We start from the raw sequence: 18,111 nt of genomic DNA, 5'->3' as shown, positions 1-18,111 counted from the left end.
AGGAAGGACTATGAATACGGGTGTAAGACCGTGATCCAGAGTCTCCACTTTATCACTAGATAGCATTATAATGAGCGCTTTCCTCCTACATCAATTTCCAGATAGAAGACGACATTTATAGATTTCATTGGCCTATTCCGTTAGATTCGACTAATGAAATCACAAGCATGTGATCACAAGTTCCGATCTGTGTCATAAAATGCATAAAATTTATGTAAAGTGCAAGCGCCCTATATATACCGCTGTCGTGAAGACTAGATTTTACCTAATTAGTCTACCTAAATCTATCCTTCTATTATTACATACACACAACTGTGGTTTTATTTCGGTGTAAACGTTAACGAAAGACCTATTTTAGGTCAGGCCATCAGGGACTGATGCTGACTTATTTTTCACTCGTGAAAAGATTTTCCAGTTAAAGCTGCCATTTCCAATTGTCTAGGTGGCGCTTATCACCGCTTTCATGAGTGAAAAATAAGTATCAGGGCTGAATTGTTCCGGGTGTAAACCATAGAGATGTAAACTAGCAACGCAGTGGATGACAGTTCGCGTAGTTCATGGGAGATCGAGGCTGTTGTTGCCAGTTGTTGCTCAGAGCAGGTCAGGCAGGTTCGGAGAGCTCTTGACGTTCAGGGACGCGAAATCGAGGTAAGTCCTTAATTTAATTCTGACACGTTACACCTTGGCAACAAAGGTGACACAACTCAAAAATTATCGTTTGTCAGTTAATGCCACATTTCGATTGCCAAGATTCGAATTATGAACATTCAAATCATACTTTTCAAATATATAACCATGCGAATTAAGTGACACTTGTGTAGTTGCTAAACTTACCATCAAAGAGCAGAAGTGTCGCAATCGCAGCGCGTCGGTTTTGAACCGCATTTGTCGTAAATAGTGTCCCTTCAGAGTTCGATTTGAACTTTGATTCGCATCATGTTTTTGGATGTGAATGAAGTTTTTGAAGGTTTTAATTAGTTTCCTTCAAAGATCAATGGATTACCCCTATAAACTTTTAAATATTTGATTTTTCTTCTCTTACTCGTTCTGAAAAGTAACTGTTCTTTCAATTGTGTCATCTTTGTCACCAAGTTTTGACATGTATATTTTTTTCTTATCGATCCCACGCGTTTCTTGCCCCTAAAGATGTTTTAAAAGCTGCAATGGGACTCATAAGTACATGAATCTTTTAATTTTTTAATAAGGAAACGAATGATGAAAAGCAAATTTAATTTCATCCAAGTTTAGTTGTAGTATTAGCGTAAATATCAACGCGATAATGTCAATTTCTAGCTATGTTCTAGCTTAGGAGCGCAGTTTGAAAGTCAGCTGGGGTTGTAACGACCTCGTACATGTGTTCTAGGGTTAAATTGTTTGCATTTCACATCATGAAGTCGCGGCGAATCTAATTGAAATATGCCTCAAATTTAATCTAAATCATTTAGGTCGCTGTAAATATTTCTTACAATTTTAGACGGCCTAAAAACAGGTTGTGTCTGATAAGGGCATTGGTCAGGACTTTTTTTTCGCGTACCCAGAGTCCTTACAAAATACCCTCAACTGTGCTGGCCCTTTTATCAATATGCGTGTAAACAGAAATGGGCCAAACTGTTGTATTAGATATCAGTATATAGTGCTGTTGTGAAGACTAGATTCGATGTAATTAGTCGACCTAAATCCATCCTATATCATAAGTACATACATACAACTCTGACTCACTTTTAGTTATAAACATTAGTGGAAAATAAGATGTTCCCATTCGCCTACAAATTTAAGTATTTCAAATTAAAAATTTTATTAGCCAGATTTTGTGTATATACCTTTTAAAGCATTGTGCTGGATTAAAGAAATACAATAATTCACTAAAATTGAAATTGTTAATGTTAACGTAATAAAAATTCAAATGAAAAATCTCTATTTTTCAATTTCAAAATAAGTTCAATGGAATTAAATATGCAAAGTATAAGTTTGTTGATGCTGTATTACGGTTGGCTGTATTGCAGATAATTTTTAAGTTGCGAAATAACAAGTTTTCCTTCAAACACATCATTCCAGTAACATTCAGGACTCTAATCTCGTGTAATCTGCAAACAAACGGTCATCTTTGAAACTCTCCTTGATTAACAAGCAAGTAAATGATGTTGACAATATTGGCAGAAAGTTGCAAAACATGTTTTTTACTTTTGCTGTTATTATACTGTTATTATATCAAGTAACACAAACTTTAATGGCAATAAAACTTTACAAAATCAAATCAACTGTTTATGAAACAATGAAAATCGTTTCATAAAATATCACTTGCTTAGGCACAAGGAGATTTGTGAAAATACTCTTTCTAAATCATATCTAGTGTTTTAATTATTCTACATTTTCTTACAAACAAAGTTTTATCCTCATATGGAATCACATTCTCTACATGAATGATTTTTTTTCAGCATAATGGAATGGACAAGTATCTCTGCATTGGAAGCACGAATCGAGTTTGACGAAAGCGCCAACAATGGATTGGTATTGACAAACAAATACTTGCCTGAGGAGTTACTAAGTGAGATCTTGTTCCGCGTTGATCTAAAGGCTATGTTGAACTGCCAGCTGGTATGCAAGCGTTGGTACTCAATACTGCATACTTACGTCTGGCGGAAGAAAGCAGAGGCTATTCTGGGACAGCGTTTGCACTTCGATGGAGAATTTTCTTGGTTGTTGTACTACGTAATATGCAATAACAATTCTATAGGGAAAAATTTACTGAAAAATCACTCTGGTAGAAGTGGAACGAACAAATTTTGGAGGATACTGAGTAATGGCGGACATCGGTGGAAAGTCGAATGCCCTCCAGCTGGTGCCCCAAAGCTACCAAGTTCAGAGCCAGTCTTTGAGAATGAACAGTTTTGTTTTGTTACTTCCTTCGGACACTGCAACAAAGAACAAACTGTTGATTTAGTTTCCGAGGGATTCCCACCCCGATTTTTGGACCAATTTCAGCCACCAATCGTGGTAGGGTTTCCGAGATTTCTTTCCTCTCTTTCACTACCCTGCCATTAGGTTTGATTGTTTTTTCTAATCATTGCTTCTTTCAATTACATAGATAAGCGAGTGGTACAGTTCCAGATGGGATTGTCCAGCCGCATACAAATGTTCCGCTGTATTGAAAACCGAATGTGATCTAGTCTTGAAAACTTTCCATTTCGAAAATATTCTTGACGGCGAAACGCAGAATACCTGGTTTCAAGTAAGTATGCGTCTTATATACTTCTGATATTTCTATCCTTTAACCTCCTAATCAATGCGGCAATTATAAAATTATGGATATCAAAAACAATCGACTCTCATTTGCAACTCCCAATCTTACAATTTATGCACAAATTTTGATATATTTTCAGGGTTACAAACTTTCCACCGAAGTTACCCAAAATGATTTTGATAAATGTTTATGTGAGAAGTCAACAAAATTTGCTTAGAAAGAAAAGTCTCAATTTTCATTTCCTTTTATAGATTAATTATCTTGAACAACAAAATTCACTCAAGTTTTTCACTATGAAATTTTATAGATGCATGGTAGTTCTTTTTATCATAATAAAAAAAAAAAAACCATGAAAGTATGGTCTTTTATGAAGTGGGAGGAAATGACTGAAATATTTTATTTTATATTGAACGAAGGAATAATATTCTATAAGGGCCCAATCATGAGCTACAGGATCACCGTACCCTAGCAATAGTACGAAATATAGCTTCTGTAACTCCTGGCTAATGTATCGTTATTCAAATTTTTGAACGCCATGCCAACTTTTAGCATTTCTCATACGTATTTGCATTTTAATATAGTGGTTTTTCAACCACGATTCAACTTTATTTACCTCAAAATGATAAAAAAAAACCGGCAGCTGCTAGGAAAGTCTACATTGTCTTGTCCTCGATTCAGATGAACCTGAACTTGCGAGTAGCTGTGGTAACTTTTACGATTCTGATGTACTATTTAGGTCCAACACGAATTCACTAACTATGGACCTGGAGTGAGAAAAGTGACCTTTACTCATGGAGGTATCGACCAAAAATTTTGGGCTGGACATTACGGTAGCAAAATGGCTGGAGCATGCATCAAAGTAAATCTGCCGAAGCAGATGCCTACAGAGTCAGAAGAGGTAACTTATATGGTTGTAGATTGATAATAACAGAGTTGGTTACATCCAATCATTCTACAGACTGTGTTAACATAATTAATTATATTATAGCTTTTACTTTATTATTGTTATTAATATTATTAGTATTATTATTATTATATAATTAATTGTGGGTACACATATATCAGGTGATTCTTTTTCAAGATGGTCAAAAGTTTCGGATATTAAGTACAGGTCAATTTCCTGTTCATTTGACTTCTTTTATACAAGCTCAACTATAGAAACTTTGAATTATTATTATATGGTAAAAAACATATAACTGTAACAAAACAACATCAGGGAACATCAACAAACCGTTGATAATTGTACGCTTATGAAAATAGTCTAAATCCGATCTCAGCAAAAAATTATTGCGACATTTCGTTGAGCTAGGCTCAAAGAAATATTTTACGAAATAAACGTTTCTCTTTTCACATTAGATTGTGGATCTCTTGTTTTTGTCGATATTTTTTTGATTATCTAGATGATAGTTACGATGATCTTATCTTTTATCGAGAAAGATACATGGCAAATTATGTTTCGTTTTATATAGATGATTTTATATGTACATGAATAATCTTATCTTGATCTAGGTAATAAGACTCATTATCTTGTACAATACTGCATATTATAGATACTTGTATTGATAATATATTTTATTACAACACACATCAAGTGGATACAGAATTTTACTTCATGTGAAATAAACCAAATTTGTAAAACTCGGGAAAATTTACTATTGTGTTGACGACCTTCCGGACACACTATATTTTAATATCACATGACTTATTAACATTTTACACACATTGAAGGATTTCGAAGGGCCTTAGAGTATATTGGATAAAATATATAGACTGACAGAAGTACTGTAGATTCAAAAGAATCAATAATTCTTTAGCATATAGTTTAATTTTCACTAATGACGAATATTCATCTGATTTCTATTTTAGAGTTTGTGGATAAAATTCTACCAGTATCTACTGTTAAATGAAGTTTCTAGAATAGCATTGTTTCAAACAAAAGTCCTCTAAATTTTTTATTGACAACATTTAATTCACAACTAATCATTTTGCCAAAAAGGAAAAAAAATAAAATTTCTCTATGATGTTTGAAGAATACGACAATGCCGTAAAGCTATCAATATATATTTTTTTTACTTAGTTCAGTCAATTTTTCGATCACAAAGTTGTCTTCTAATATATAACGTTTTGTGTCAGTTGACTCGAAAAGACTTTATATAAGTGATTGTCCTCATCATGCCTCACTCTGATATTTTACACTGACGGCGAAGCCTTATATTGATCCAGTTTCACGTATGAGGTAGTTTTTCTACAAACATTTTGGGCAGTAACATCATATCGCATCCTCCATATTTTAACTAATAAATTTTCTACTGGGAGGTTGGCTAGCCCTCTTTAATTTTTGTGCAACGTGCTTTTCTTGCTTAGATAGACGATTGGCTACTCTTGCTTTCTGTATTACTTAATTGCTTTTTCGACAATATTTCAAGTTCCTGAGTATTGCTGTTTGTTGCAGTACAAATGCCAAAATAATTTATTGGCTTGGACGTCTTCATTGGTCCAAGATCTTGTATGCCATGTAAAAGTTTGTCTATGCGAATTTTTATCGCTTGATCAGTATTAACAGTTGATTTTTTTTTCTCTCTGCTTGAAACCTCTGTTTTACCATTCATCTTACTTCTTTCCAGTGGCTGAGCGATCCTTCCTTTGATACCGGACACGTGGCCGGTTTTTTGTATAACAGATTCACCTATTATTGGTTTACGTCGCAATTGAACTCGCGAATCTAGAAGTGAGTGGTTCTTAGACTTATGCTTCTCTACTGGCGGACTTGACGTAAACACATCGCTCGAAGTCTTTACTGGAGACTGAAGGCCACGCACAGTTCCAATCTACAAATGAGCGGTTGGTGATTTCAAAACTCACCAGAACTTATATTCCCATGATTATTTTGCAGACTGTAGAAATAAAAAGCTGCGACCTTAACTTTAAAAATATCGGGATGAACCGAACGAATGATTTCACGCAGAACTGGATCGTGGTTCAGTAATGAGAGTTCCGAGGAAGCCATTGAGCACTCGGGAGTCTTAGGAGCGCTTGCCGATCGTTGGACATCAACTGTAAATGCTTGGAAAGCAGAGCTGACATTCAGAGGTGTGTGTGTGCTCAACAAGTCATCTGATGGTGGATGGTTTCCTTCCTTCAATGCAGTGCATCTAGAGACTGAGAATTGTGACTGTCTAGGGGAGGCAACGGGCTGTACAGTGTCCAGAGACATGGGCCAGCTGGGTAGACCAGGTTTGGTCTTCGGTGACTCAAACTGGCAGGTAAAACGACCCGACGATACTCTGCCAATTGTGGAATGATTCATTGCTTGGGTTGCTTGCGGTTTCTGATTATAGATCCTGAAATATCAGATGTTATTGCATGAAGGAATAACGATCATCAATCAATAATGGAAGACTGGTATTGATCATTGCATATTTTGCAAAAAAAAAACTTCAACTGGAGAAAGCATCCCTAGTTTTAGAATCACTTTTGTGTCGTAGAAAACTTTGGAGGCCTTGAATTTTCTCCCTTCTGTGTGCTTTTCAGGAGTGTGGTTGATTCAAGAGTTACTGTCGGTTGTTCCAGGACGAAATTCGGAACGTGGGTCACATATGCCTGGAACGTGGCAAATTCTTTATTTCGCTTGTCTTCGGGTTCAGTCTTAACCGGGGTCTTTGAAACATTCTTTGGGCGTGGTGTCTCTTTCGGTACAAACAGGGGCAACCTGTACTGTTTTACTTTGGAGGGTGCATTTACCACCCGGCTTGAGCTATTCTCTGCCTTCAGCAGAACTCTGCGCTCTGCTTGGTCAATCATTTGTTCAATCTGTACAACAAAATAATCAGCACGAACTTGTTGCCGTAGCACAAAAACCAGTTACATCGCCGACTCACTCGGTTGTCCATTTCGTCAATAGATTTTGCGGCTGTAACATTATTCCTTAGAGCTTTAATCTGCTCGTGCTTTAGTTCAGCTTCCGTCTCTTCGATTTTTTTAAGAAACTTCAATTTCTCATTCACTTGTTCTTCGAAAGTTTCTAACTCTTCACTGGATACCTTGTCGATGGAAAAAACCTTCTGATTCTTTTTCATCGATTTTGTTACCGCAGTCATGTCTTGCTGCAACCTAAAATAATTCGTTCAAACTGCTAAGCCATTTCCAGTCTCCGATATTAAGAAAGTACCCGTTCAAGATCAAATTTAATAAACGTGCATTCAAGCTCCGCAGTACTCTGCAGAAAAACGTACGTGTCATTGCGCCTGGCTCTGTTAGTTCTTGAATCAATCTCGCGACGAATAACAGAGAGCAGAATGTCTTTTTCAATGAGACAGTGGTGAGTGCACTCGCTGTTCTTCCTCCAGTATTTGGTTTCTTCACGCGGATTGTACATCCTGCGCATTCGGCGATCTTCGTCCGATGGTGGTCCCCAAAGCATCGTAGCTTGAAATAACAAGCCCGTAACGTTCTGTCAATAATCCCAAAAATCCCATTAGTAATCCACCCGTAGAGTCAAACCTATTTGGCTGTACATGTCGCTTGTCAGAAGACTCACTCTAGCCTTAATGGATATTACAATTTGACGGAGCATAAAGAGTAACGCCACGATCAACAGGATCACGTAGAGGATATTCGATACCATTCCAGATACATTGTCAGGCGGGAAACTGATGTCGATTACCTCACTGCTGAACAATATCTAAATTGGTTTATTAAATGTATATTTAGTATTCAGTCTTGTCTCCAAGTGCTATACCAATATTCCGAATGGTAAACTCTTCCAGCATATCTTCCAGTAGGTATTTGGTTGACTTCCATTCAAAAAGTTTATATCATCGGAGAATTGTTCAACTCCATAAACGTACCTATTTTCGACGATGATAAATTAACTGAGAAAATCATTACCCTCATGATCGTATATATGGTGAGTGTGACTTTGAAATATCGACGTAACGATGAACACTCTTTTAATTATAGTCCGACTGAGTACCACTCTAAAATTCATTTACCCAACACTGATTGTCAGGATCAATAAAGCAACAATTGTCAGTCGCTGTCCAATCTTCAGTATAGGCTCGTCTTCGTAAGCGTCTGATTCATTGTCAATCTGCATGGAAATCGGCAGGTCAATCATCATTGCAATAAATCAAACACACACGATTCTAACCAACCATCAGATCGGTAAGGACTCCAATTAGAAATCCAAGAGTGCATATTGCGACTTTGACATAGCTCCGGTACCGCAACACCACTGGAAAGTTGTCGTATATACTTTCTTCAAGCACCGCCATGTTTCCTATCTGCAAAAATAATCAGTCTCAATTCTGTGTGTCTGGAGACTTAAACTCTGCACTAAATAGTCATCGACTATAATTTCTTGTGATTACAGTGTAAGATGTCGACAATAAGGCCACAAACATGAAGTAGATCAAGCTCCACACTTGCCGAACTGGCAGCATTCCTAGTGCGAAGGGATAAAAGTTGAAGAGCTTTGCATATTCTGTAACAATAAGAACGCATCCTTTCTGTAACGGTACTGACTCGGAAGATTAAAATGGTATTAATAATTTTTGCCTGGAAAATAGAGCTCCTCTTCAACATTGGTGACTTTCATGTAAAACAACAGTACGCCTAGTATGCCCGTTGAAAACATCTGGCAAATGACACTAATCATGTAAGTGAGAGCACACGAACAAATTGTGAGATTTGCTGTGGTCGATCCTGGCTTAATGCGACACCCAATCAACTGATACCCACCGCGAACTATAGCGTGGTCTCTTAAGAAGTCCTTGAAGGCTGCAAGCCATGCCTGCAGAGAGAATAAAGCGTTATCGAATCTCATAGACTTGATTAACCAACTTACTTTCACGTTCAAAAGACCACTGATGCGTAAATTGAAGAAAGGTGCTACAGAGAGACCCTGGGCGATATGGCTCGCTAAGGGCATGAATAGACAAAGAAAGATAATAATTATAAGCAGTGCAAATCTCTTCATCATCTGTAAAGAAATGGAAATAAAGTTAGGATAGATAACTTTACAAGTGTAAAATACCCTTATGTTAAAAAGCAGTTACGTTTCAGGTAAAAAAAAATTTTATTTGCCAACTTGTTCGATGTTGTGCTCGATAAAATTAGCCCAACTTTTCATACTGCCTATACTAATTCTAAGTTAAATAATTAACGCACATGGAGTGTATCCCTGAGACTCTGTTTCAAAGTGATGTACACAGTGAGCCAACCGACGAGTAAACGGCCTGCTCTCTTCACGAACGTCGAATGAGTGGCTCTGCAGAGAACAAAAGTGAAGAAAACGTTCTTGTTTATGTTCATAATTAAAGGTTTTACGTTCGTTCTTTAGTGATAAATAACAAATTGGTATGATTAACTTGTAGTATATTCTCGATGAGAGGAGCTCGGTTCCCAGCTTTGGATAGCACTCGTCCTTCCTATTTTCCAAGTAACAATTCAGTAGCAGTGGTCGATCAATGCAAGTTGCTGGTGTTGAACCTTCTGGACAGATCATCCATGGCAGTTCGGAACTGAACGATCTTTAAACAATTTCATGTTGCATTAGATTTCAAACAAAGATCACACAAAATGGACGTACAAATACATGCTTCCGTCAAAAGAATCTGCACTGGTATGGATTCTTTTGACAGAGCGGCGTACTAAGTACCTGAAGAAGAACATGTAGGTATCGGCTAAGCGTTCGACAGAGGCAACGGAGTATAAATATATTGTCAACAGCATGCCATATCCTATAGTAGAGCACGTCAGAGGTACTATATTCTTCAGGTAGAGGCAGCCGTGCCGAACATATTGCCCAAGAAAAACCTCCATGTAAATCAACGCGGGGCCCCATGTAGCGTACATGACCATCATTTGAATGAAGCCAGGTTCTAGTTGAAAGGTATTTGAAACATGAAGGAATTAAGCAATCGAGTTCTACTTGTAACTTCAAAGTGTAAATCGAAAAATAAGTGGCGAAACGCCGAAGAAACAACCCACTGAAATCGTTTTTGAACATGTAACTCATGTCACAAAAGTAAATGGTATCGATTTGAAAACAGGCAGTGACGAGGACCAGGTCAGACAAACTCCAAGAAAGATCGTATGATTTGTAACGATCGTCATTTTTAGCTGACTCAATCGGTTCCCTAGCTTTTCGAAATATCTGTTCTTCGAATCGTGTAAGCTGCTTCAACCATCCCCAAGTTTTGTTCATAATCTTAGCCGTTAGCACCAGCAAGTCTTGTAAGTATTCCAAGGTTAAAAGCTGTGCAAGATGTTACCAATATTCACAGCCCAGGCTAGTCACTGATATCTCGATCGTACTCTTTCTGTCACGAAAGTGATTTTTCTGAATAAATGAGCATCGCAATTTTCAAAATTTCTGAACATCGCATTCCAAAGATATAATAATAAGTAATAACAAATGTATGAGTAATGGATTCAATAAATTAACATTAATGACTATGATACTGCAACAAATGATAAACCAAGAAACCAGTAATTAAATTGACAAATTTGCGCATGAGACAATCAATATTATGAAGACTAATTGATTGCTGTGTGTAATTAGGCATTTTTATTATGTATTTATTTATTTTTTTCACATGAGAAAATACTATTTACATTGCACAGTTTTAGCGTTATTACATCTGCAACATACCTAATGATCGCTTTTTTTTTATCTTGCGTAGAATCAAGCTGCGACATAAGCTTCGGTTAATTAGACGATCACATAACAAATAATTCTCTGGTTATGATTCTCGTTACATCGTATATTATATGTACGTTACAACAATGATTGTGAAATATATGAAATCATTCGGAAATTGTTGGAAAAACATTTTCTACAGGATCCGTACATAAATGTATAACTTGTTGCTTCAAGCCATGAATAAAAATTGATTCTGAATCTCATTGTAATCCATAAAAATGACTTTTCCAGTCATTAGTTGAAAATAATAAATAGAGACTTCAGCACTGATTAAACCTGAAACTCAGTCCGAATTGTAATTTAGTCAAATAGTAACCAGTTTTAACAAAATTAATCAACGTAAATTATTTATAATTAAACCATGTTGAAAGAATCGATCATCGCAATGTACTTTTATGAATAGTTTGAAACCGAATACAAGAATTGTAGCCAAAGAATTTTCGTAACAAGTCTAGCAATTTGTATTCAAGTGGTTAGAGTACTTGTACATCTATATAATATACAGAAAAAGCAGTTTTCACGGTTGATTTGCATAAAAAATTATGTTAATAGTTTTTGTTAATTATAATGCTGATAAATATTTCTATTCGGCAGTAAAATTTTCACGATACTTGTACAAGATTTATACCTTGGTAGTTAACATAAAGTCAACCAAAATTATTTTCAGGAAACCTGTTTTTCAATAAATTTCTACATGTATTCCGCAGGTGTTGTTCGTAACTCTATTTTCGCAATATAATCACTGTAACAGATTCATGTACCAAAGATAAAAACGTTTCACCATCCTGTTCGTCTATTTAAAAAAATCAGGTTCGACATAATTTTTACAAAAATTTGTTTTATTTGATGGTACGGGAAATTTACTGCTAGTAAAATGTATGCAGCAATATTATTAATAAAAAAAAAAAAAACGAATGTTGTACCTACGTATATATTATTGGATATGTTTTTTTGCATATTGATTTAAATATTTTTAACAATAAGACTTCTGAAACATGTCAGGATTTTATTATTTATACTACAGATTAATAATCGAAGAAAAATATAAGTACCAAACGCACAATTGATTTTTTATCCGTATCGTTACATTATCGTTACAAAATTGCATTCTGATATGCTCTCGTACGAGGCAAAAAATTTCCACTGTAATTTTTGGGAGTGCCGAAATATCACAAATGAATATGTATATAATTATATAAGTTTAGTAAGACAGTTGAATGAGAAGTCGATTCAGAAGAAAAGCGCTGAATTATTGTGAGTAATAATATATGTATGTGCCTATCTATTACAGTTATGAATACATGAAACTATGCTTTATTTATTAATTTTTTAAAATCTAAATTTAATTTTTTTCAGTGGCAACTACGCAATTCATATTCATACTACTCAATGTTCGTAATGAAATTGGCATTAGCGGTATTTCGTATATTCAGCTGAAAATCAAAACATTTACATTCTAATATCAGATTAGACGGTGAATAGTGTGCAGTTTTGCTTCATCTATACGTATATAGATGTGGGTACGACATTGAGTTCGGACTATTTCTTAAATAAATTGATTATTATTCGTCAAGCAAAAACATAAAAATAAATATGTACACGAAAATCTTCCGTACAAAGAATAATGATAACAATAATAATAATGACAACAATTATAATTGATGTTCTTGTTATTATTACTATTATTATTGTTATTAGTGAATAACGCATATATATTTTTAATTACTATGTATAAGCTAAAAGTAAAAAATTAATATTTGTTCGTTTTTTTTATTTTTGTTTTTTTTTTTTTTTTTTTGTCTTAAAACGTATTCTATGTAAATTCTTAAAAAATATAAGTTCTCAAAAATGATCGAAATGAATACATCGAAATATATTAATTCAGCATAAACAGACCGGTATGCACTTTTGTTTTTTTTTCATTTTCTTCTTTCTTTTCGTGGTTTCTATACAAACAGTTAATTAGCTTGTCGCATATATATACAGAAATTCCCAATAGAGGGAGAGCAAAAATTAGGGTAAGCGGAATGAGTCCTGGACGTTGATTATACGTTAGTTATTAATAATACACATGCTGTTTATATATTAGATCGTTAACGAAATCGTCGTCAGAGTCACCTTACTCAACGATTTCAACGTTTGGTTCCCATTGTATGTCTGAAACATAACAATTCTCTTTAAAAGCTCTTCAATGAAGATTAATCGTTAAAATAGATGAAAACTTAAATAGATACTTTCTTTTTATCTCGTCTATTTTTACGACTATCTTTCTTAAAATTCTAAATTCAATATTTTACTAAGATAAACGGTATCAAATACATACAGTGTACATAGAATTTAAAAGAAAGTAAGAAACAAAGTTATCGTTGCCACAACATTCAATTTATGTATGCAGTACTCGTTATTATTTTTCCTAGATGTTCATACACCATGTAGCTCAAGATCATTTGTTTTATTTATTCTACACATTGTCCAGATTGACAAAACCATTCCAATTGAAAACGGTAAACAATGCTAACTGCGTGACAAAGGTCATGCAAACATTCTGGCTTTGATCCACTTGTACTCTACTTTTGAGTATAGTTCTTCTCATTTATCGTTTTGGAATTTCTTAATTTTTTCATTTCGTATTTTTCTTAAAAAGATTAGTATTTCTATAGATCGATCGTTTTATAAGTGTTTAATATAAAAACTATTAATATAAATTACATTAATACCCTTACATAGTCAACACGGTGCAATGTTTCACATTCAATGTTATTTCTCTGCCGTATACTTTCGCCGTACAATTGATAATAGACTACGTAACAAATATCTAATATTGTTAGACGTACACTGATAATATTACTTGCACCTATTTCAAGGCATTTTTAAAATTTTTCTTCGTCTGAGACAAAAAAGCACTAACGAAAGGGTCGCTTAATATTCTTTTAATACATACGAGATTGACTCAAGCGTTATTCTGAAATTCTATGACGATTCATGTTTGCAATGAAGTTCAAATCGGTTTTTATATCCACGTATATCGATAAGTTGAATATAAAATTATTTAACTTATGGAAATTGTTTTGAAGTACAAATCATCACCTTTTTGTCTACAGCCTACCTTCCACAGCAATAAACATTACATGCTAGGAAATTTTATTATACTGTTTTCATTATTTAATTGAATTCAACGACTAAGAATTGAAGAAAAATTTGCAAATAATAGTATGATAAAGAAACTTACACAGATGTCTTTCAACAGCACAAAAAAAAAAAAAAAATTAAAATTAAATAAATATAAAAAAAAGTTCATACAATTCTAAGCAGCGTAACGTTGAAAATAATTCATCTATTTAACAATAATTTATATAGGTATTCACACATTTCAATTTTGTCTTGAAATTTTACCTATTGACTTATTATCTGTTCGAAGCACATCATTTGGGGTTCAATTATTATGAGTGAATTTTATTGTTTTCCGCCAAATGCTTTCACATGATATTAAGCTCATCCACTAGATCAATGGAAAAAATTGTTTTGCGAACTGTGCACAAAACTAATTACTGTTGTTGAAAAAGCTTTAATCACAGTTTAAACTGCAATATAATGAAGAAGAGTAGCCGTACAAACGCTTTTGACTCGGCATTAGACTTGCTTTGAAATATGATTCGATACGATTATTTAAATAATATAAAATAATTATTATATGATAGATAGTTAACAGAGATAGCATTGATGAGATTCTTTGGAGAGGCTTCACAGACGATGATCAGAGTGGAGGGTGTTCATCGAGCATCCTTTGCAGTCAGTTTTTCAATTAGCTCTTGTAATGGGGCTAATTCTCGTCTGTCTATTAGGTTAAATTCCTAGAAACAATAATCATTATGTCGAAACTGAATTTCCTCAGCTGAATTAAATACAGTTTACATGCATAGAATGATTTTGCACAATACAATGGGAGCCAGAATATCGAAATTATTGTTAATATAAAGTTGGCCAAACAACTTTATTAAGTGTATGTGACTTTATTAATATAAGAACTTGTAAAACTCTCCAAAAAGAAGCTCTTACTGTACAATTTTTCCAATTTTACACCAAAATCGAATTACACTTTTTTAATTTGTAGCCAAAATTTTCTCGGTTTATGTAACGAATGCGTTTTCTCTGAAATATTCAAGATCATAACACTAATATTTAGGTACTCATTTTGCAAAAAAAGGCCACTTCTTTATCATATATTATTCCGAAAATGCGGCAAGGTTTGTAGTGCTTGATATTACTAAAAAAAAATTCGTACCTAGCTAATATACTTACATGCAGAACTGGTTTACAAGTGCAAAGTATAGTTAGTTTTAAATAAAAATTTGGTCAAGGTTGCGAAAAATATGATAGTATAATTAATGGCTGATAATCAATGAAGTTGAAGTTGAGTGTAAAACCGAATTAGTCATACACATGCATCCCCAGAAAAGAGATCCGTGTCTCTGAATAATAAGCACTGAATTCTAAACTGTAAGAACGACTTCACGATATTAATACTTATATCGTGGTTTTGCTTACCTGAACGAAAAAAATAAAATGCTTAAACGATGTGTTAAGATGTGCCTCTTCTCCCAGTTGAACAACCTCACTGAAGTGCTGGTGATAAATATGTGCGTAGACTCTGAACAAGCGCTTTAATATAGTCTTGGCAATTGAGAGAAAATTTTTTGGAAACGGCACTCCTAAAAGTGTAGTAAATTTGATCCGTTAACACAAATTTAAAATTAAAAGTAAAATTTCTGTATGCGCAACTCTAACACTCATAACAATATATACTTTAGTGATGATTAATAGCTAGCCAATACTTAGAATACTAGCCAATTTTTGATGGAAACAGAGTCTCGTCATCCAATTGATCCTGCACCCAAGTCATTAGGTAATCAATATATTTGGGCGCAGAGCACTTGATTGGTTTCTTCACAGTGTGGCCGTCGGCCCAATGATATTCGTACTTCGGACCAGCTGACATAATCGGGCAGCTCTCTTCTGTACAAAACTCCGTAATGGTTCCATACAACATATTTATTTGGTTGAAAAAATCGACAGCTGAAAAAAAATATTCCGATACAAATTTAAACCCAGAATGTTATTCATTGTCAATAATTCAGATTTATGTTGTCCACTTCAGATTGGCATGGCTTCGAAATACCAAACAAATTCATGAATTTTAATGTAATACGTGAATTTACACACAATCCAACTATATATTCATCTGTAGTAGAATCGTATTCCATGATTCAGACTACTCGCATACTTACACTGCGATTATACATAGAGGAAGTTGTTCAAGTCTGATTCATAATTAAAAGCAGATAACACAAATTTATAGCCAATGCATAGCTGAACTGTAGGTTTGTCGCATCCTAACTGATATTGTAACTGGCAACGGTGATTACTTAAGTTAATTAATTCAAAAATCATGTATCCCGTCTTTTATAGACACGATGCAGTTTTTTTATTGGGCACAAAATCTCCAAAGTTTGACTATACGGGCATTCTGCAATCGAAATATAAAAGTTTTTATCAAATGGTTCGGCCCTGATTTCATCCCAAACATAACAAGGTAATAACATATCATTGAAATTTTCCAATTCAACTAATGACTTCGTTCAAATAATATCTATCATTTTAAATAAAAGTCCAAAGTATAATTCAAATTGGCGGGTTTGATTGACAAACACATGAAAATGCGAAGTGACTCGAGTCCAGATTGCCTTCATTCATGAATTTCAGAGAAGATAAGTTACACACTGTTAACGGCAACCCATTCATTGAGATCTTCACCCTCGGGTAACATCACCGCCAGACGTAAATTTCCTGAGCCAAGTGTCGCCGCTGCATGTTTCATTAAATCATACTGGTGCGTTCCTTCAGGGATATTCTTCTTTGGCTTGAAAGTTTTCGAAGATCGGCTTCCGCTAAGTTATTGAAAAATACGTGATATGAAATAAAAAGAAACAGGCAAAGAATTGTTTCTGATTAATTGAAAATAACATCTAGTCTATTTAACAAACTGGTCGTATAAAGAAGTATGAAAAACACTATGCAAACCAGAGATCACTTTGTCATGAACTTAGTTTCGAAATTTTCTGTTCGAAGTGCAGGTCAGAAACTTTAAATGGCAAGAATATGAAATAGAAATGGCACAGAGAGGGAGAGGAAGTGAGATAGAGAAAGCGAGACAGAGCTGTCAAATACGATACAATGAGGCATTTTAGAACAGATAAAATATCGATTTGGGGACGAAACGGCATAGGTATATTCATAGGTGAATTGATAAAGAGTATACATAACAACAGGCCTATTGTCAACTCAATTTTTTGTGTTACTCTCGTCAGCGTGAATGTACTCGGGTGTTGTAAAAAAGTGACTAACTGAAATACGGAAAAATAAAAATAAAAATAGAGGAAAAAGAAAGGCCGTTCCAAAGTGTAGTAGTACTCACAACAGGAAGCTCATCGTTGGAGATATTTTGATCAGCTATTTGTTTGACTATGTGAGAAATTCCAACTATTCCCTTGATATTTATGTGAAAAAGTACGGTATCACGCTGATCGAAATGCGCATGGAACTTTGACAGCGATAAACATGGGAATATCCTCAGTTTTTTGGTGTGTCCACAGATGTTTTCGGTTCGGTTGAGTTAACTGCTGCCCTCCTCAGTGGCCCTCCTTGACTCCGCAATCCGCGATGATTCGTTCCTCGAGCAGTCGACAGGATCGCCCTCGCTGCGCCAGACGGAGTCAGAGCGAACCAGACAGCACTAAACAGAACATGAAACCACGGTCTTACATTCAGGTCTGGAAACTCTGGTGGTGGGGGTATGTCCTCTTATTGAAGCACCGGCCGTTTCGCCTAGTGACCACGAGTGTCGCTGCGATAGAGGGATTCAGGAACGCACCCTGTGTCGATTAATTTGTTGTAAAATTCATATAGAATCGAAGTTGCATTTTGTTTTTAGGCTGAAAACAAGTTAGCCGGAAGATTGAAGGGCCACGTTCAACAGGATTCAAACATTGAACTTTCCAAGCAAAATTGAAAAAAAAATTACTACACAACTACAACATAAGGATGACAAAGCAGTGAATGGTACAACACACATTTACGAAAATCAGTAGTCGCAACCGGACAAATTACA

The 18,111-nt window shown here is 34.9% G+C and overlaps 3 protein-coding genes across 4 annotated transcripts; 1 reads left to right on the top strand and 2 right to left on the bottom strand.

Annotated features, from left to right (window-relative positions):
• The first annotated feature begins 515 nt into the window (after positions 1-515).
• Positions 516-4,826, top strand: LOC124187105 (F-box only protein 6-like). 2 transcript variants are annotated; one of them, XM_046579365.1, is made up of 4 exons: positions 516-648; positions 2,436-2,994; positions 3,086-3,229; positions 3,978-4,826. In XM_046579365.1, exons 1-4 carry the CDS (start codon positions 539-541, stop codon positions 4,161-4,163), a joined length of 999 nt encoding a protein of 332 aa, XP_046435321.1. In that variant the 5' UTR covers positions 516-538; the 3' UTR covers positions 4,164-4,826. The 2 variants fall into 2 exon arrangements, with proteins under 2 accessions (XP_046435321.1, XP_046435322.1); XM_046579366.1 differs by lacking the exon at positions 516-648 and adding an exon at positions 911-1,261.
• Positions 4,320-10,448, bottom strand: LOC124187059 (sodium-dependent dopamine transporter-like). Its single transcript, XM_046579307.1, has 11 exons — positions 10,232-10,448; positions 9,900-10,122; positions 9,410-9,771; positions 9,087-9,160; positions 8,798-9,032; positions 8,611-8,723; positions 8,395-8,523; positions 8,233-8,330; positions 7,779-8,088; positions 7,474-7,691; positions 4,320-7,351 (listed from the first exon to the last, which is right to left on the bottom strand). The coding sequence occupies exons 1-9, from the start codon at positions 10,446-10,448 to the stop codon at positions 7,974-7,976; spliced, it is 1,566 nt and encodes a 521-aa protein (XP_046435263.1). The 3' UTR covers positions 4,320-7,351; positions 7,474-7,691; positions 7,779-7,973.
• Positions 10,449-10,798: 350 nt separating this feature from the next.
• On the bottom strand, positions 10,799-17,724 carry LOC124187107 (MOB kinase activator 1B). Its single transcript, XM_046579367.1, has 5 exons — positions 17,419-17,724; positions 16,725-16,891; positions 15,792-16,019; positions 15,492-15,655; positions 10,799-14,797 (listed from the first exon to the last, which is right to left on the bottom strand). The coding sequence occupies exons 1-5, from the start codon at positions 17,430-17,432 to the stop codon at positions 14,717-14,719; spliced, it is 654 nt and encodes a 217-aa protein (XP_046435323.1). The 5' UTR covers positions 17,433-17,724; the 3' UTR covers positions 10,799-14,716.
• Positions 17,725-18,111: the final 387 nt, after the last annotated feature.

The sequence above is a fragment of the Neodiprion fabricii genome, chromosome 7, assembly GCF_021155785.1.
Source record: "Neodiprion fabricii isolate iyNeoFabr1 chromosome 7, iyNeoFabr1.1, whole genome shotgun sequence".
Lineage (NCBI taxonomy): Eukaryota > Metazoa > Arthropoda > Insecta > Hymenoptera > Diprionidae > Neodiprion > Neodiprion fabricii.
This window is presented reverse-complemented; position numbering and strand designations above follow the sequence as displayed.

Bases quoted from the DNA above. Each gene is read 5' to 3' on its own strand.
- LOC124187105 (XM_046579365.1), top strand. From the start codon at position 539: ATGACAGTTCGCGTAGTTCATGGGAGATCGAGGCTGTTGTTGCCAGTT. The intron at 649-2,435 runs GTAAGTCCTTAA...ATTTTTTTTCAG, and splicing joins TTCAGGGACGCGAAATCGAG to CATAATGGAATGGACAAGTA. The intron at 2,995-3,085 runs GTAGGGTTTCCG...TCAATTACATAG, and splicing joins AATTTCAGCCACCAATCGTG to ATAAGCGAGTGGTACAGTTC.
- LOC124187107 (XM_046579367.1), bottom strand. The intron at 16,020-16,724 runs GTGTGTAACTTA...ATTTTTTTTCAG, and splicing joins TGAATGGGTTGCCGTTAACA to CTGTCGATTTTTTCAACCAA. The intron at 15,656-15,791 runs GCTAGTATTCTA...CTACACTTTTAG, and splicing joins TCTGTTTCCATCAAAAATTG to GAGTGCCGTTTCCAAAAAAT.
- LOC124187059 (XM_046579307.1), bottom strand. From the start codon at position 10,448: ATGAACAAAACTTGGGGATGGTTGAAGCAGCTTACACGATTCGAAGAA. The intron at 10,123-10,231 runs GTGGGTTGTTTC...CCTTTCAACTAG, and splicing joins CATGTTCAAAAACGATTTCA to AACCTGGCTTCATTCAAATG. The intron at 9,161-9,409 runs GTGCGTTAATTA...TCATGCCCTTAG, and splicing joins GTCTCAGGGATACACTCCAT to CGAGCCATATCGCCCAGGGT.